Source organism: Amphiprion ocellaris, chromosome 9 (assembly GCF_022539595.1).
Source record: "Amphiprion ocellaris isolate individual 3 ecotype Okinawa chromosome 9, ASM2253959v1, whole genome shotgun sequence".
NCBI classification, from domain to species: domain Eukaryota; kingdom Metazoa; phylum Chordata; class Actinopteri; family Pomacentridae; genus Amphiprion; species Amphiprion ocellaris.
The window spans coordinates 8,533,009-8,547,397 of record NC_072774.1 but is presented as its reverse complement, the minus strand read 5'-3'; the positions used below and the strand labels follow the sequence as shown (position 1 = coordinate 8,547,397).

General features: G+C 39.3%; 1 protein-coding gene across 1 annotated transcript; it reads right to left on the bottom strand.

The window, feature by feature from the left end:
• Positions 1 to 2,474: 2,474 nt before the first annotated feature.
• Positions 2,475 to 13,877, bottom strand: LOC111577068 (NF-kappa-B inhibitor delta). Its single transcript, XM_023283147.3, has 12 exons — positions 13,762 to 13,877; positions 9,769 to 9,905; positions 9,650 to 9,683; positions 8,607 to 8,797; positions 8,325 to 8,506; positions 7,448 to 7,553; positions 6,798 to 6,944; positions 6,645 to 6,696; positions 6,406 to 6,563; positions 6,059 to 6,175; positions 4,353 to 4,517; positions 2,475 to 4,262 (listed from the first exon to the last, which is right to left on the bottom strand). Exons 1-12 carry the CDS (start codon positions 13,775 to 13,777, stop codon positions 4,191 to 4,193), a joined length of 1,377 nt encoding a protein of 458 aa, XP_023138915.2. The 5' UTR covers positions 13,778 to 13,877; the 3' UTR covers positions 2,475 to 4,190.
• Between the last annotated feature and the right edge of the window lie 512 nt (positions 13,878 to 14,389).

Genomic DNA, 14,389 nt, shown 5'->3' with positions numbered 1-14,389 from the left:
TGCTTTTGACAACAGTATATTTTAATTCCATCATGAAATCAAATGGGTGTTTGGTTAAGTCGCATATGGTTTTGTCCCTTTGTAGATTATGAGACTTTAAGGACGACAGGGGTTATCCTTGCTGTTATTATGTTTGTCTCTGGCATTTTAATAGCCCTGAGTAAGTTTAGACTTCCTATTAAATATCTCTGTAATACAGAGCCTTTACATGAGAATTTTTACCTTTGTAACTTATCTATCATTCCCCAAACAGGTAAAAAATTCACAAAATGTGTAAAATCCTCATCCAAGTAAGAGTTTTGCAAGGCTTAGTGGATGATCCGCCTGTGCATGTTGTATGAATTTAACTTTGTTACCAAGAAAGTGTGGGAAAAAACATATTTTTCAGTAAAAAAAAATCCACATTGTTCCTATCCCCGCCCTGGATGCCTCTTTTCTAAATGTCCTTTCCCTGTTCTGCACACGACCTAAAACCCACTTCCAACACATTAACGAGTTTACACAGAACTTTGTATGACGAATCACATACAGGTAGTGCTTTAATATTCTTTACAGCTTGTTTTTGTGAAAGCATTTTTCAACGTATGCATCATACTCCTTATGTGTTGGATGTGACTGGGCAGTGTCTACTCTCAGCTGAACGCATGCTGCTTGTATGGCAAGACGAGAAGAAAGACGAGGGCGGCTGTTTTAGCAGGACAGAAACCTGCACATGGGTCTGTAGTTACACAGGATCCAACAGAAGTGAATACAGCCCTGTGCAATGTCATTTGAATGTCAAATTATTCAAATTTGAATCACCTCTCAGTAAATGCATTATATCTAAGTTGGCCAGTACACCGTTTCCTCTTATGAACAATGAAAAACAAAAGAAAGACTGAATTGAAAATACAGGCTCCAAAGTAGAACCTCAGTGCAAGAAAAGTGAATACACCTGTCATCACTGAAAAGACAAGTTAAAAAACAGTTTTCACTCAGACAAAACTGATAACAGCTGTGGTTTCCAGTTAGCCTGATAACGGGGACATGGTTGTAATTAAAATGGCCTGTGTTACAAGTTTTTTTTTCAGTTTTGGACCTCTCTATCAGTATGTCTACATCACGGCTCCACATGATTATTGAATTGACAAATGAATGAGAAAATTTGACAGTGAGACTTAACAAAGATTGAAAAGATCACAGGAAGATGAGTGATCAACTCAAGCTCAGTAGAAACAGAGTTGAGGAAGTTTTCAGGGTGTATAGATTAGCAATAGTACGGCTAATCAGCGCTGTAGTGGTCATCCTCCTAAAATGGCATTAAAGGCAATGTGCTCTGAAAAACAGACAGGTAAGTGCTTCAGATTTGGCACAAGGGTTATCAACGGAAATCAGTGTTTCTGTGACAGTTCAGACAGTGTAACAAACATTGCATAACCTCTATTGATGGCCTGTTGCTTGCTCTTCAGCACAAAAATGGAACATTAAACATCCCTTCAAAAAATGAAAAAAGCCTGCTGAACATTAGGAGCACATTCTTTGATCAGATGAGACCGAAATAAATTTCTTCGGCTGAGCCGGGGCCCAGCATTAGAGCGTGAACTTGGTCAGGGGCCACCATAGTGCATGCAAAGTCCTGACAGTAAATCTCAGCAACTACTCACTGACTTTTTGCATTGAGTTCCTACTGCAGGGTCCAAGAACAAATTCCGACTGTTAAACTTAGAACTAATGCAATGACTGTAAGGTGACGCAGTTTAGAATCATTTAATTGAAGTGAAACTGCACAGGGGTGTTCTCACTTCCGTTGTACGCTGTACTTAGAACCCTGTGGTTTCAACTGTTTTTAGATCCTGTAACCCTGATAATGCATACATTTTGTCTAATGCAACTACAAGTTGAAGTTGGCGCCACAGTTTTCCAGCTGCACAAGTATATTTCTTTATTATTAATATTGATGAGTTAAAGATTATAATTATTTACTAATTTACTCCCTTGTTTCCAAATGCAGCTCCAGCTCATCTGGTACCCAAATTCCAAAGACAGAGGGTAAGTTCACTTGACTGGATGGGACTGTTAAAGCAGTCATATTGTTATTGTTCTTGTTATTCCCTCTGATTTCTTTCCTTCTCTTTTGCAGTGCCTCCTCCAGCTGTATAGAAAACGTAGCACATGCTTCAAAGGGAGACAAGAGGTCATCACAGGATCCACGCTAGCGAATAGACGCACACACACACCAGCTGTTTTGTGGCCATTCGTCTAATGGCTAATATACCTCTGCCAGCTGGATGTTTAATAAACAGGGTTTTCCCAACACACCCTCACCTGATCCCTCATCTCCCACTGAATTCTGTAGAAAGTCTGCAAAATATGTGTCGATAGATCACTCAGTATTGTATGAGTGTAGGGACTTGCAGCTTGTTTAAGACAAAAAGGAAACAAAACCACAATTATGAGATTCGATGATGTGCACTTAATCAAACATATGCAACAAATGTAGTTTCTCTTCCATATGTTTTATTGCTGCAAAACAATAAAGTCAAGAGCATGATTACAAAATTATACAGTCGTCCATTTTGTGTCAGTGAGTTAACAATTGCATGCATTGCTTATTTTCTGTTCTGATCTACTTTTTTTTTAGACACGAAGAAAAAAAACAACTGAAATAGCTTAACAGAATAGTAAAGAACCAATAAATAAACAGCACAAATATAAGAAGCTCAAATTAAATGATGGAAAATAAATGAGAACATTCAGTAACGTATTACATTTCGAGATTGCTTTGAAAATAGAATGGCTAATAGTTTTAAGTGTAGGCAGAATTATTTCACAAGAAAATTTCTTGTTAAACGTAAAAACTAATCAAATGAAAATCTTGCCAACTCAACATTTACCAGTGTCTTTAGTAGTCTTATCAAAATCTGAATTAGATATTGCTTGAAATTATTTGAAAATTGAGAAATGAAAAGCGTTTGAATGAAAAATATTGCCCTTATGTGGTTTGATAATGAGTTTGATGTGCTCTTTGTGCTTCACAGGAATTACCAACTCTGTGTCATCTTTGTTTAATATCAAATATGACACATAGGTGAGAGATGTATCACTCAAATTACAGTCATTTCATCTGTGATTAAGTTTCTTTGTCCTGACAGTAAAGGTAAGTGGAAATGGGGCTTATAAAATAAAACGCTCCCTCTGTGTTTGTGTAATTAACTGCCGTCAACTTTCTAGCAGAGCGATGTATTTTCCATCCCGCTAATCTCTCTAGTTAAATGTAAGCAGGACTGCTCAAAAGGTTCCCTGAACATCAAAGCAATCTTACGGAACTTAAACAGTGTTATTGTACTTTTACTCGTGACTCATGACTAAAAGGTACAATCAGCAATTTGTCATCGCACTTACTCATGTAATGTCTCTGTGATAAGAAAAGAACATTCTTTGTCACAATCAGTTTCACAAACATAGTAGTTTTACACAATAAAGTTTCCTTTTCCACAAAGAAAATCACACCTGATGTTACACATATGTATGATGCATACAGACAGAAAGTTAAATTATGTAATAGATTCTTCTCATGTTCAACACGTGTTCTTAACATACATTCTGACTGAAATCAGAACCATCACTCAGTGTATCAGTATGATAACTTATGGATGGGGGGTTTTAAGAAGAGAGTCAGAGGGGTTTCAGGGACATGGTCCTGGAGCTTATTCTCACGATTTCATAGAAATCAACTTTAAACTGGGAGTGTAGCCTATCAGGAAATGACAACATTTTACTTTTTGCAAATAACTAATGCTTTCTGTTTCAGTTTTCTCATTTCAAAATGTTAAATACACATTTTGCCAAAGATAAATACAGAATTAAAATGTCTCAATCAGTCAAATGTTTAAACACGGTTATTTATCAGCAGGAACAGGTTTGGTTTGGCATTTTGGAATGAAATGCTGCACTTACAGATGAATAATTCACCTTGTGTGTAGGAAAATAAATATAGCACTATAATTTTACACACACTAAGAAACAGGCGGTTTAAGTTTTAGGATTATAGCATCATTTGTCTAATACAATATCAATTACACTGTTTCTCGAGGTTAATATAGGCCAGAGACTCCCAAAACTTCCGATCAATAAAATGTAAATCCCCTTTTCAACAGGGGAACAATCTTGAAGACTCATTCCCACCAAATGGGGATTACAAGTGATTTAAATCATTCCTGGTCCTGCAAGGACATGATACGCCGACGAGAGGAAGCGCTCCGTTTCTTCAGCATGAGCTTCAGCTACAAATTTAAAGAAAAATTCTGATTAGCGAGTGACCCTTGATAAAAGTTAAACGGTGTAGCTGGCTGTCGCACTGATTGACACCTTACCTGCTCTCCCTGCAGGCCGCTCTGCAGCAGGTGAGCTGGCTGGTCGTTCTCCAGGTTGCGGATGCTGGGATCAGCTCCTCTGCTCAGCAACAGCTGCAGGATCTCCTCCTGGTGGGGGTTACCGTGGAGACCAGCTGCCATGTGTAAAGCTGTGTGACCATGAGCCTGTGGCAAGAGTGTAAATGTCGCATTGTTCAGACTGTTTATAGGTTATACAGTTATAGCTGTATGCATAGAATGTACTGAATACAACAGAGACAAGTAAAACTAGTGCACTTAACAGTCAGATGATTCCAAAATGCATCATCGTCTCTCAATTACTGATTAGTTTTTAAGTTTTAGTAGAGTATTTCCTCAGATAGGCAGTCAAAAGCAAATACTTTAGAAAGACTATATTGAAAATACAGGCTCTAGAGTAGAAAAGTGAAAATGCCTGTGATTATTGGAGCAAAGCTGAATACACCTGTGGTTTTCAAGTAGCCCAAATGTATGAACACAGTTAGAAAATGTACGATGACACCAGAACTTTCTCAGTTTTGAACCTATGGGCTTTGTCATCCTGCATGTTTGCATCTTGGCTCCGCATGGAAAAGAATTGCTAGAGGAACAGACAGTCTGATTGTGATTCTTTATGAAGCTGGACAAGGATGCAGAAAGATTGGTAACCAACTAGAAGTCAGTGTAAGCATGATTGCAGCAGTTATCAAGATGGATAGAATGAGCCATTGTACCACTAATCAGTGCTGCAGTGGCTGTCCTAAAATGATGCCACAGACTGCACCACCTGCACAATCTAACTCTCAAAAAAGACAGTGAAGTGCTTCAAACTTGGCACAGAGTTTCTGTGACAAGTGAAGGACAATTTGTAATGGGAACCTCTATGGATGGCATCTAAGAAATACAACTTTGTTGGTTGCACCATACAAAACTGCAAGATGAAGCTTTGCTAAAGAACACGAGAAAAAGCCTGATGAACATTGGGAGCAAATCATTTGGACGGATGAGACCAAGATAAATTTTTTTGGCCCAGATGATTTCCAGCATATTTGGTGTGAACCTGCCATGACTACCACAGTAAATGCATAGTCCTGACAGTGAAGCGCAGAGGTGGAGGTGTGGTGATATATAGCTGCATGAGTGGAAAAGGTGTTGGGGAGATAACGTCTATAAATGCACCATGAATGTTTGTGGATATACCAAAATACTGGCTGAGAATATGACTTCGAGTCTGTAGAAACTTATATTCCAGTATGATACCTATCCAGAGCAGAAAATCACACAGTGGTTCTAAAGAGGGAAACAAAGTGAAAACTATGACCTGGTCAAGTATGTATAGAATGTAATGGAACAACTCTGGGGTATTTCAAAGAGAAAGGTAGTTCAACACAACCCCTCCAGCAAAGAATCGCTCAAGCTTAGTGATAAAAGGTGAACTCACTTTTGTTGTATTGAGTTTCTACTGTGAGGCCTGTATTTTTAATATAGTAGATCTGAACTGTTAGTTAGAACAAATAACCTTCTGTTCAACTTAGAAGTAATGCAAATACTGTAAGGTGATACATTTTTATATCATTACATCATTTCACTATTGTAAGCGATATTGCACGAGTGTACTGTTGTGTAGAATATATTTTCTCAAACACCTAAACACACAAACATGTAAATACAGAATCCAGTTCTGAGTTTCATGTCACTGTGGGACTCACTTTCATGTTGACAAAGTCTTTCATGTTTGGCAGGGGAATCCTCAGCAGATAACGCACCAAGTCAATGTTCCCCTCCTTTACAGCCAAGTGAAGCACTGTCTTGTTGCTTTTGATTTCCTGGAATTGGACAATAAGAAGTGATGGGAAAAACAGAATGAAACTGCAAGTCAGACTAAGAAGCCAAACAAGACAAAGGAGAGAGTCTGGGGAGAATGGCTGCCGTCATGTTGCCACCTCGGTTAGATAAACCCTGGGCATGTCCCCTGCGGACTTTACAGGCTGATGGAAAGGTCAGGGTTTTAAATTGAACTTTGATGTTTCGGCTTCAGATTGCTAATCAATTCTACCTGACTGAGTAGGGATGCCCCTTCGCTGAGCAGCATCTGCACACAGGAGAGTTTCTCCGCAGCCTTGGTCTGAAGATTAACATCTGCCAACCCAGTGGCAGACAAAGCCTTCATGGTGACACCGTGAGAAATGGCTGCACAGTGCAGAGGAGTCATGCCTGAAGCAAAGAAGAAGACATTTGAAGTAAGGTTTCCACTGAGGTAAACATTTTACAAATTCTAATATATGGTTACATTACCTTCAAAATTGCGGGCTTCCAGGTTGACAACTGGTCTTCTGGACAGAATTGCCTGCAGAAACAAATCACTATTGAGTGCTGCTCAGTATACACTCTCTTTGTAACTTTCTTCACACTGTTGCCAAAGTACTTCGGTATTTTCTTCTGCTTTACCTGCAGAACCCTGGGGAATCCATAGTGAGCAGCCAGATGAAGGGCAGTTTGTCCTTTAACATCACAGGCGTTGATATCTGCTCCTAATGACAGCAGATCTTGCACAATCTCTGGCTGGTTTGCCGTCACAGCCACCAGTAAAGCAGTCTGCAAAAGCATGTTTATAACACAAATTTATGTTGAGAAATTGATTTTTTTTTTTGCCTGTATTTGCCCCCAAAAAAGAGAGAAATTTGCACATATTGGAAGATCCATCCATCCATCATCTGCACACCACTTAATCCTCATTAGGATCACGGTGGAGCTGGAGTCTATCCCAGCAGACTTAGGGCAAAGGCAGGGGACACTCTGGACAGGTCACCAGTCTATTGTAGGGCTACTTATACAGACAAACAATCACACTCGCATTCACACCTACGGACAATTTAGAATGATCAATTAACCTCAGCATGTTTTTGGACTGTGGGAGGAAGCCGGAGTACCCGGAGAAAACCCACGCATGCACAGGGAGAACATGCAAACTCCATGCAGAAAGATCCCAGTAACGCCAGGACACGGACAGGGGATCTTCTAGCTGCAAGGCGAAAGTGCTAACCACCAAGCCACCGCGCAGTCCATGCTGGAAGATGCACAGTATTTGTTATTCATACCTTCCCCTTGTGTTCTTTGGCATCCAGCCTCCCTACATCCCTGAGCCTCTCTGCAGCAGCGAAGGCACACTCCCTGAGTCCCTTGGCAGTGTAGATGTGCAGGATGCTGACAGAGCAAGATGATAAATTAGTTATAAATGAGGCGGAATAATCATGGTAATCCCCACAACCAAATTCATTCAATTTGCTTTCGTAGTTTAACTTTTTTTTTTTACATTTTATCTGAGTTTCTAATCATGCAGCATGACTGAGTGACATAGCTCACGACTGAAAACGAAACTCTACGGAAATAAATAAATTGTGCAGAGTATGCACATTGAACCGGCAGACTGATGTCAACAGTTGAGATTTAAAAGAAATAGATTTTTCAGAATCTTGTGTTGCAAAAGATGCAAAATTACTAAAAGTTTCGACCATCTAACGTCGAAAAGAAAGATTTACAAGTCTATCAGTTCCAGAGGCCTGTCTGAAAACTGCAAGAAGTATTTGCAGTCAGGGTCCTGAGGTTCTGGAATGATATGCTTAAGTAAATCAGGTCAGCTGAGTTGGTGACCTCCTTTAAATCTCTTCTTAAAGCAAACTTTTATTGGTGATCGTTACCCGGTTTTACTTGAGTTACATTTTCCAACACTGTACTGGTTTTTATATGCCAGATTGTGCTTTTATCTGTCTTGTCCTTGACTGACATGTTCCATTTTTGGTACATTGTTGAAGGACCTGGATCCTTGAATTTTGAAAAATGCGCCATTGTATTACTATAAGAAAAATGAGAGAGCCTTTTCCAGTGATAAGCCTATTTGTTTTCCTCAGGCCTCATTAGCAGATACAGACCACACGCTGCAAATTCAGACACAAATGTACGTTCATAAACACTCACGTGTCTCCGTCTTCGTCCTGGCAGGTGGTTCTGCTGTAGTCCATCCCGCTGAGCAGCATCCTTGCCTCCTCCAGCTTCGTGGCATCCAGCGATGGACAAAAACTCAGCTGTGAGCTCTGACCTGGACCCAGAGGTGACCAAGACGAGGCCACGCTGGGATCTGTGATGGCCATTTGACAGTCCTACACAAAGGAATGCCGACATAATTCAAGCCATCGAGGTATGATTATGAATTTACAGTTACATTAGTTAAAATTCCACAAAAGAAAAGATTTCTCTTACGTATGTCGGAGTCATTGTGTCGACAAATCCCGGGACCTGCTGCTGTGTGCTGTAGTCGGGTGTCACAGGGAGGTTGTAGCCGGTAGCGTAGCTGGGTCCTGGGTGGCTGCTGTAGTAGCTGAGTGTCGACTCAGGGGCTGGAGGCCACTGCTCATAGCTCACTGCCATGTCTGAGTAGCTGCTTGCTGCACCTGGAATGGAGAAGGTCAGGCTTATTTATCACTGAAGACTCAAGTCAGTATAATTTAAACTCAGAGCTATGCTCAAGATGAAATAATTGTCAATACGGTGTTTTTATATATCATGAGCAAAACAAGCAGTCAATGCAATGGCTGAGCAGTAACAAAAACACAAATTTCCGAGGTTTCATGCGTGACAATTATAAGGAACCAATCATGCCCACTTGCAGAGTGGGGCTTTCTGCGTCATTATTCTTCTTCAGAATCAGTTTCGAGCTCAGACATGTGGGGCTGAATTTACTCCAAAACTCCAACCTGCTGTTGTGTAGCGTTCTAGAGTTGCATCTCAGCCATTTTCAGGTTGGAGTGGATTGTTTTTACAGAAAAAACTTCTGAATATGCAACTTTGATGAACAGAGATGAGTTTTGAGATGTTAAATTAATGCCTGCAGAAGGACTTTGAAAGGAAAAAAACTATAGATATACCGTATTTATACAATTTCCAACAAATCCAATTAAATGTTAGTCTTTATCTCATTGGCTTCCATATCCTCTCTGTGGTCCCAAGCTCACTTGTAAAACAGAAATCTTAATACTAAAACGCGACAATATTTAATTTTTAAAAAGTCTAAATCATTTACTAAAACAGCTGTGGTTTAACAGCAAACATTGCTCCAGCTGCTTAACTTTAGCAGGAGCAAACAGTGTATCTGTTGAAGACTATTTTCCCAAGGAAGCATGCAGGTTTTTCTGCACACACAATACAATTTACAATCATTTTAGTGTTACTTTTACAATGCAAAATATGTAGCCTCTGTGCAGATGTTTCCTTTAGATATGGTGCACAAGATGCCCAGCTCTTACCTGTACAGGTAAATGGCTCTGATGAAGACAACTGCTGGAAAAAGCAACAAAAAAAGGAAATCAGTCGATCTTTTGGATATAACGTGGTGAGACATTGGGTTTTCTATGTGTTGACTTACTGAAACAGTAGCTGGAGGGACAGGACTTGTGCTGGCAGCAGGGCAGGAAGGTGGCACCGAGGACGTCTCACGTCTTCTCTTCTGCTCCAAGAGTTTCTTCACTGTGGGCAGAGTGCAACACGGCTTCTCTTTTGGCGCTGAGAAAGAAATAAAATGCCAGGAGGTATGACTATTTAGTCATAAAGTCACATGAGAAAGGAAAGTACTTTGGAAATTGTCGGGTTTTTCACCATATTTAGACACTTTTAAACAATACCCACAGATAAAATTTTGATATTTACACAATGAAACTGTAAAAAGGAGCTTTGTTAGTTTTTTGTTTAACAAAAATATCAGTTGCTGTTATATTCTACCGTGGAAAAAGTAACTACAATGATTTGGCATAAAAAACTGTATTGCCCCCTTTAGCAGGAATAACTTTTTATAGGCAGTTTGCACGCTTACAATTTTACTCTTCCGTGTAAAAATCCTTCAGTTACAAAATGTTGGAGGGTTTTCTCGAATGTACCGCCCATTTCAAATCCCCCTAGAACTCTTATTGGGAATTCAGATCAGACTGGCCTTTCCCTAACATCTCCATTTCTTCTTTTTGAGTCTACTTGGTGGATTTACTCTTGTGCTACATTTCCAGCACAAGCTTCACTGTTGATATGAAGTTCTTGTCCTGTCAACTGTAGCCAAACAGCTAACTGTTTGATTCTTAGGTCCAGAGCACATTGTTCCGAAGGGCCTGGTCTTTGCTTATTGTTTATTGAAAAAACTGTCATTTTTGCACTAAAGTTCATTTTAGACAGCTTTTTTTTTCTGGATGGCTGTAATAGCTTTCTGATTCATACACTTTGACACCAACAGTTGCAGAGTTAGCTGTAGATCCTGGGATGAAATTTAAAAGCTTTATTTAAACTGAACACTCTCCTCTTGGACTGAATATGCCTGAGTGGGGAGTCCTGGATAAACTGGCCGTTTTTTCAAATCTATGCTCCACTTGTAGATGATTTTCTTTATGGTGAAATGATTGGATTCAAATTATTTATTTTGAATTATAGGTATTCAGGACCTTTTCTGAGAGATTTTCATATCTTAACATGATGGCACAAAACATTTTGATAGCTAAGAAAACAGCAGAACCTCACATTAGATATCAGAGGTTTAAACAGTCCTTAAGGAGTAACAGGTGATCATTGGCACCTAATCTAGAATCTGTCATTCTGTTTTTATCTATTTGAAGGTGTGATGTAGGAGTGCAGGTACTTTTCTGCATGACTAAACTGTAAATTATGAAAATGAATACAAAATGTCAATTTTATGTCATTTGGTTGAAAATACCATCTTTACCTGTAGGCGCTGATTCTAAGAAGTGTTTGATCAAATATGTAGAAAAAGTTGACAATTTTAATGGTATCTACTTTTTTCTTCTTTTTCTATTACAAAACTGTATATTCTTTACATATAATGGAAATCGGGACCAATGTTCAACCACTAAAAAGTTCCTTGTTTGGTCTATATAATGATACAAAGTAACGAAAAATTCCCACCAAAATTTTCTTGAATGTAAAAGTCTTGTTTTATCTGACTAGCAGTTAGAAATTTAAATTTACAGTAATTAATACAGATACATAAAGATGCAAATCTGGGCATTTAAGAAGCTGGAGGAAATTTTTTTTTAATGTAAAAATGACTAATGATAAATGGCCATTGTTAAAACTGATTTTATTAAAAGACCAAATCTTCTCTTGACATGTAGATAGCTGCTTCTTTGTGTAGTTGAAAAACACAAAATATATAAAGTAAAATAGATTATTTAGATTAGAAATAGTCTTTCTCTGTCTGCAAATGTAGGTTTCTTATTTACTTCGACTGGTCTCCAGTTTTACTCTCCATGTCATCAATAAGGATTTGGCTTTACTGAGAGCAAATCTTCAACGAGCCCAACAATACAAATATTGGCTGAAAGGTGGGAGATAATAGAAATATGAAACATATATCATATTTGCAAGCGTAGATGAATGGTTTAATATAAAGCAGCTCTGAACACATAGTAACATCTATCACTTAGATAACTCAGATTCTCCAAGGTGGCATTTTCTGCTCACCTTTCACACACAAAACCATCTAAATCCATGATGAACGGCTACGATTTCCTCTACTGATACAAAACTATCATTTCCGCTAAACAGGTAAAGGAAACATGAGAAAAACAGGAAAAAAAAACAAAAAGAAGTCTTGATGTTTCCAGCTGACATAATGTGACCACACAGGCTGTTTCCTCAAAAATAAAAGAAGCTTCGCCCCACAAAGATAAAGTGATATTTCCACCCTCTCTGTGGAACCAGATAAAGCTGTGAGAACAGCCTCCTCCATTAGGAACGCAGGCCATGTGGCCATGCAAACCGGAGACATTCATCAGAAAACCTGTAGCAATGGGATTGCCACCGCTTATTTTCTATGACACCTTCCTGTCCCACTCCGTTACGCTACAGAAACGACAAACCACATCTCCTTCCTGCCTTTGGTGTGTCACAGACGCGTCACGTCAACACGTGTAGCTGCCTTGTGCTTTCTATTGCAGCCTACATGTCTGGGAGGCAGAGCACAAGAAGACTGACATGTCCTCTAGCCACTTCTCTTTTTTCTTTTTTTCGAATATTGACAGTCGTGCAGGGACAAGACGGCTTCATTCACTAAAGCAAACACGAAGACAGGGTGTGCTTCTGGATATAAATGTTACTCCGACTGCCGAGAGAAGAAACAGTCCTCGGGTTTGCTAGTTTAGTTTTCTTCTCAAAAACAATAATCTCACTTCTCCTGAATAACCTGTCCACAACAATGAGCTCATGATGTCATGATAAAAGGTCATTTCAAGAGAACAAAGGACATCAGTCAGTACATTTCATCACCGCAAAGTTTCATTTTCAAGTTCAGAAGGTGTTACTACAGGTTTTCTGAATCCTGACATTTGATCTTTTACAACAAAATGCCACCTTTGGCCTTTATTGTCGATGATGTAACGCTGCATCGTAGCCACAAAGACCTGTATTAAAGAGCAGCAACAGGTGATAGATGGTTATCAGCAGCAGCAAGCCCAAAAAACTAAAATAAAATCTGCTTGTCCCCGACTAAAGACATAAATTTTGGGTTCATGCAACCTGTCCTCCGCCCACACTGCTTTGGGCTACTCTGTCCTATATTCAAATGAGACTCGTGGAAAACCCTGGACATTGAGTCATGTGCGTGGGAGGGTCGGGGATTCCGACGACCTTTCTCTTCTGGCTGGGTCCTCAGAGAAAAGGAAGAAGCGGTGCATAGCCGGTTTCCTCATTTTGCGGTTCAACAGACCCAATGCGCACAACAACAACATGCAATCGCTGGGGCTTGTGGCAGACGGCATATGAATAAAGAAAGCTAAGCAAAGCAAGTTGAAGGCGTCACGTCACACAGCTTGCTTGTCTGGCATGAATCAAAAGGGGAAATGAGAATATGTTAAAGAAGGGTGGAGGTAGACCAGGGTTTCCCCAAATGAGGTCCTGACTCTTGGATTCACCTAAATTGTGATGTCATTTAATGTAAACCGAGAGGGAGGCTGGTACATGAAATGAAATGACAGAATGAATAGGTAATGTGCAGTATTAGTGTAAAGGTGTTTAACCTAAAACACATATAAAACACCTACATCTACCTGTAAAACACACACGTCAGTTCAGTAATAGTAATTTCTGACAGATTGAGGCTATAATGTGCCAAAAAAAGTCTAAAATAATGTGTGATACTGCAGAATTAGAATGAAATCAAATTTTAAGTTTGAATATTTGGCCTCTAATACAATAATCCCAAACAGATCCAGCAGTGAGTGCTGTCCAGATATGGAGTAATACAATAAGAAGTAATTATAGTCATCACTTCTATCAAAACATTCAACTTTATGCTATAAAATCTACACTAAATTTTAAAAAGCCTGACACCAGATTACAGCAAATCAAAAGCAGACATACTCACACTTATCAAAGTGCATGTCAGAAACGGTTTTTGCTCTGAAGATCTCCCCCAGATCGTCCACTCGGTCACCAATCTGTCTGAAAACTGATTTACAAGAGCCGCGGGGATCGCCGACGTTCTGGCAGCCCGAAGGGTTGTGTGTGGCTTGTTGTCTAATCGCTGCAGTTTGTACACACAGAGCACGTTGTTCCTCATCACCGCCCCCAGCTGTGGTCCACGCCCTCTCACACAGGGGAAACCACACGCATGTCTACCCAGGGCAAGGCAGAGAAATAAGCAGAATTTAAAGGTAACACTGTAGATTAAAACCTGACAGGTACAATGTGATTACTGTCATTACCACAATATCTGTTGTGTAATCTCTAATGTTTATCAGTACAATGTGTACAAATAACTTAAACCTGAAAGTGATGGGTATCTATTCTATGATTAGCCTGTAAGATATGAGTGATTTACTGAGCAATAATTTGCACTCAAAGTTCGAGTTCATGTTAAAACTAAAGAGGTTAAAATGATAAATTTGACTAAATCAGCTGTTTTGTAGTTCTGTTTAATATGATGTATACTATTTAATTAGCAGATCTTGAGTTTTATGTGTTAGATATATGAAAACGTTTAACAGCTTTAG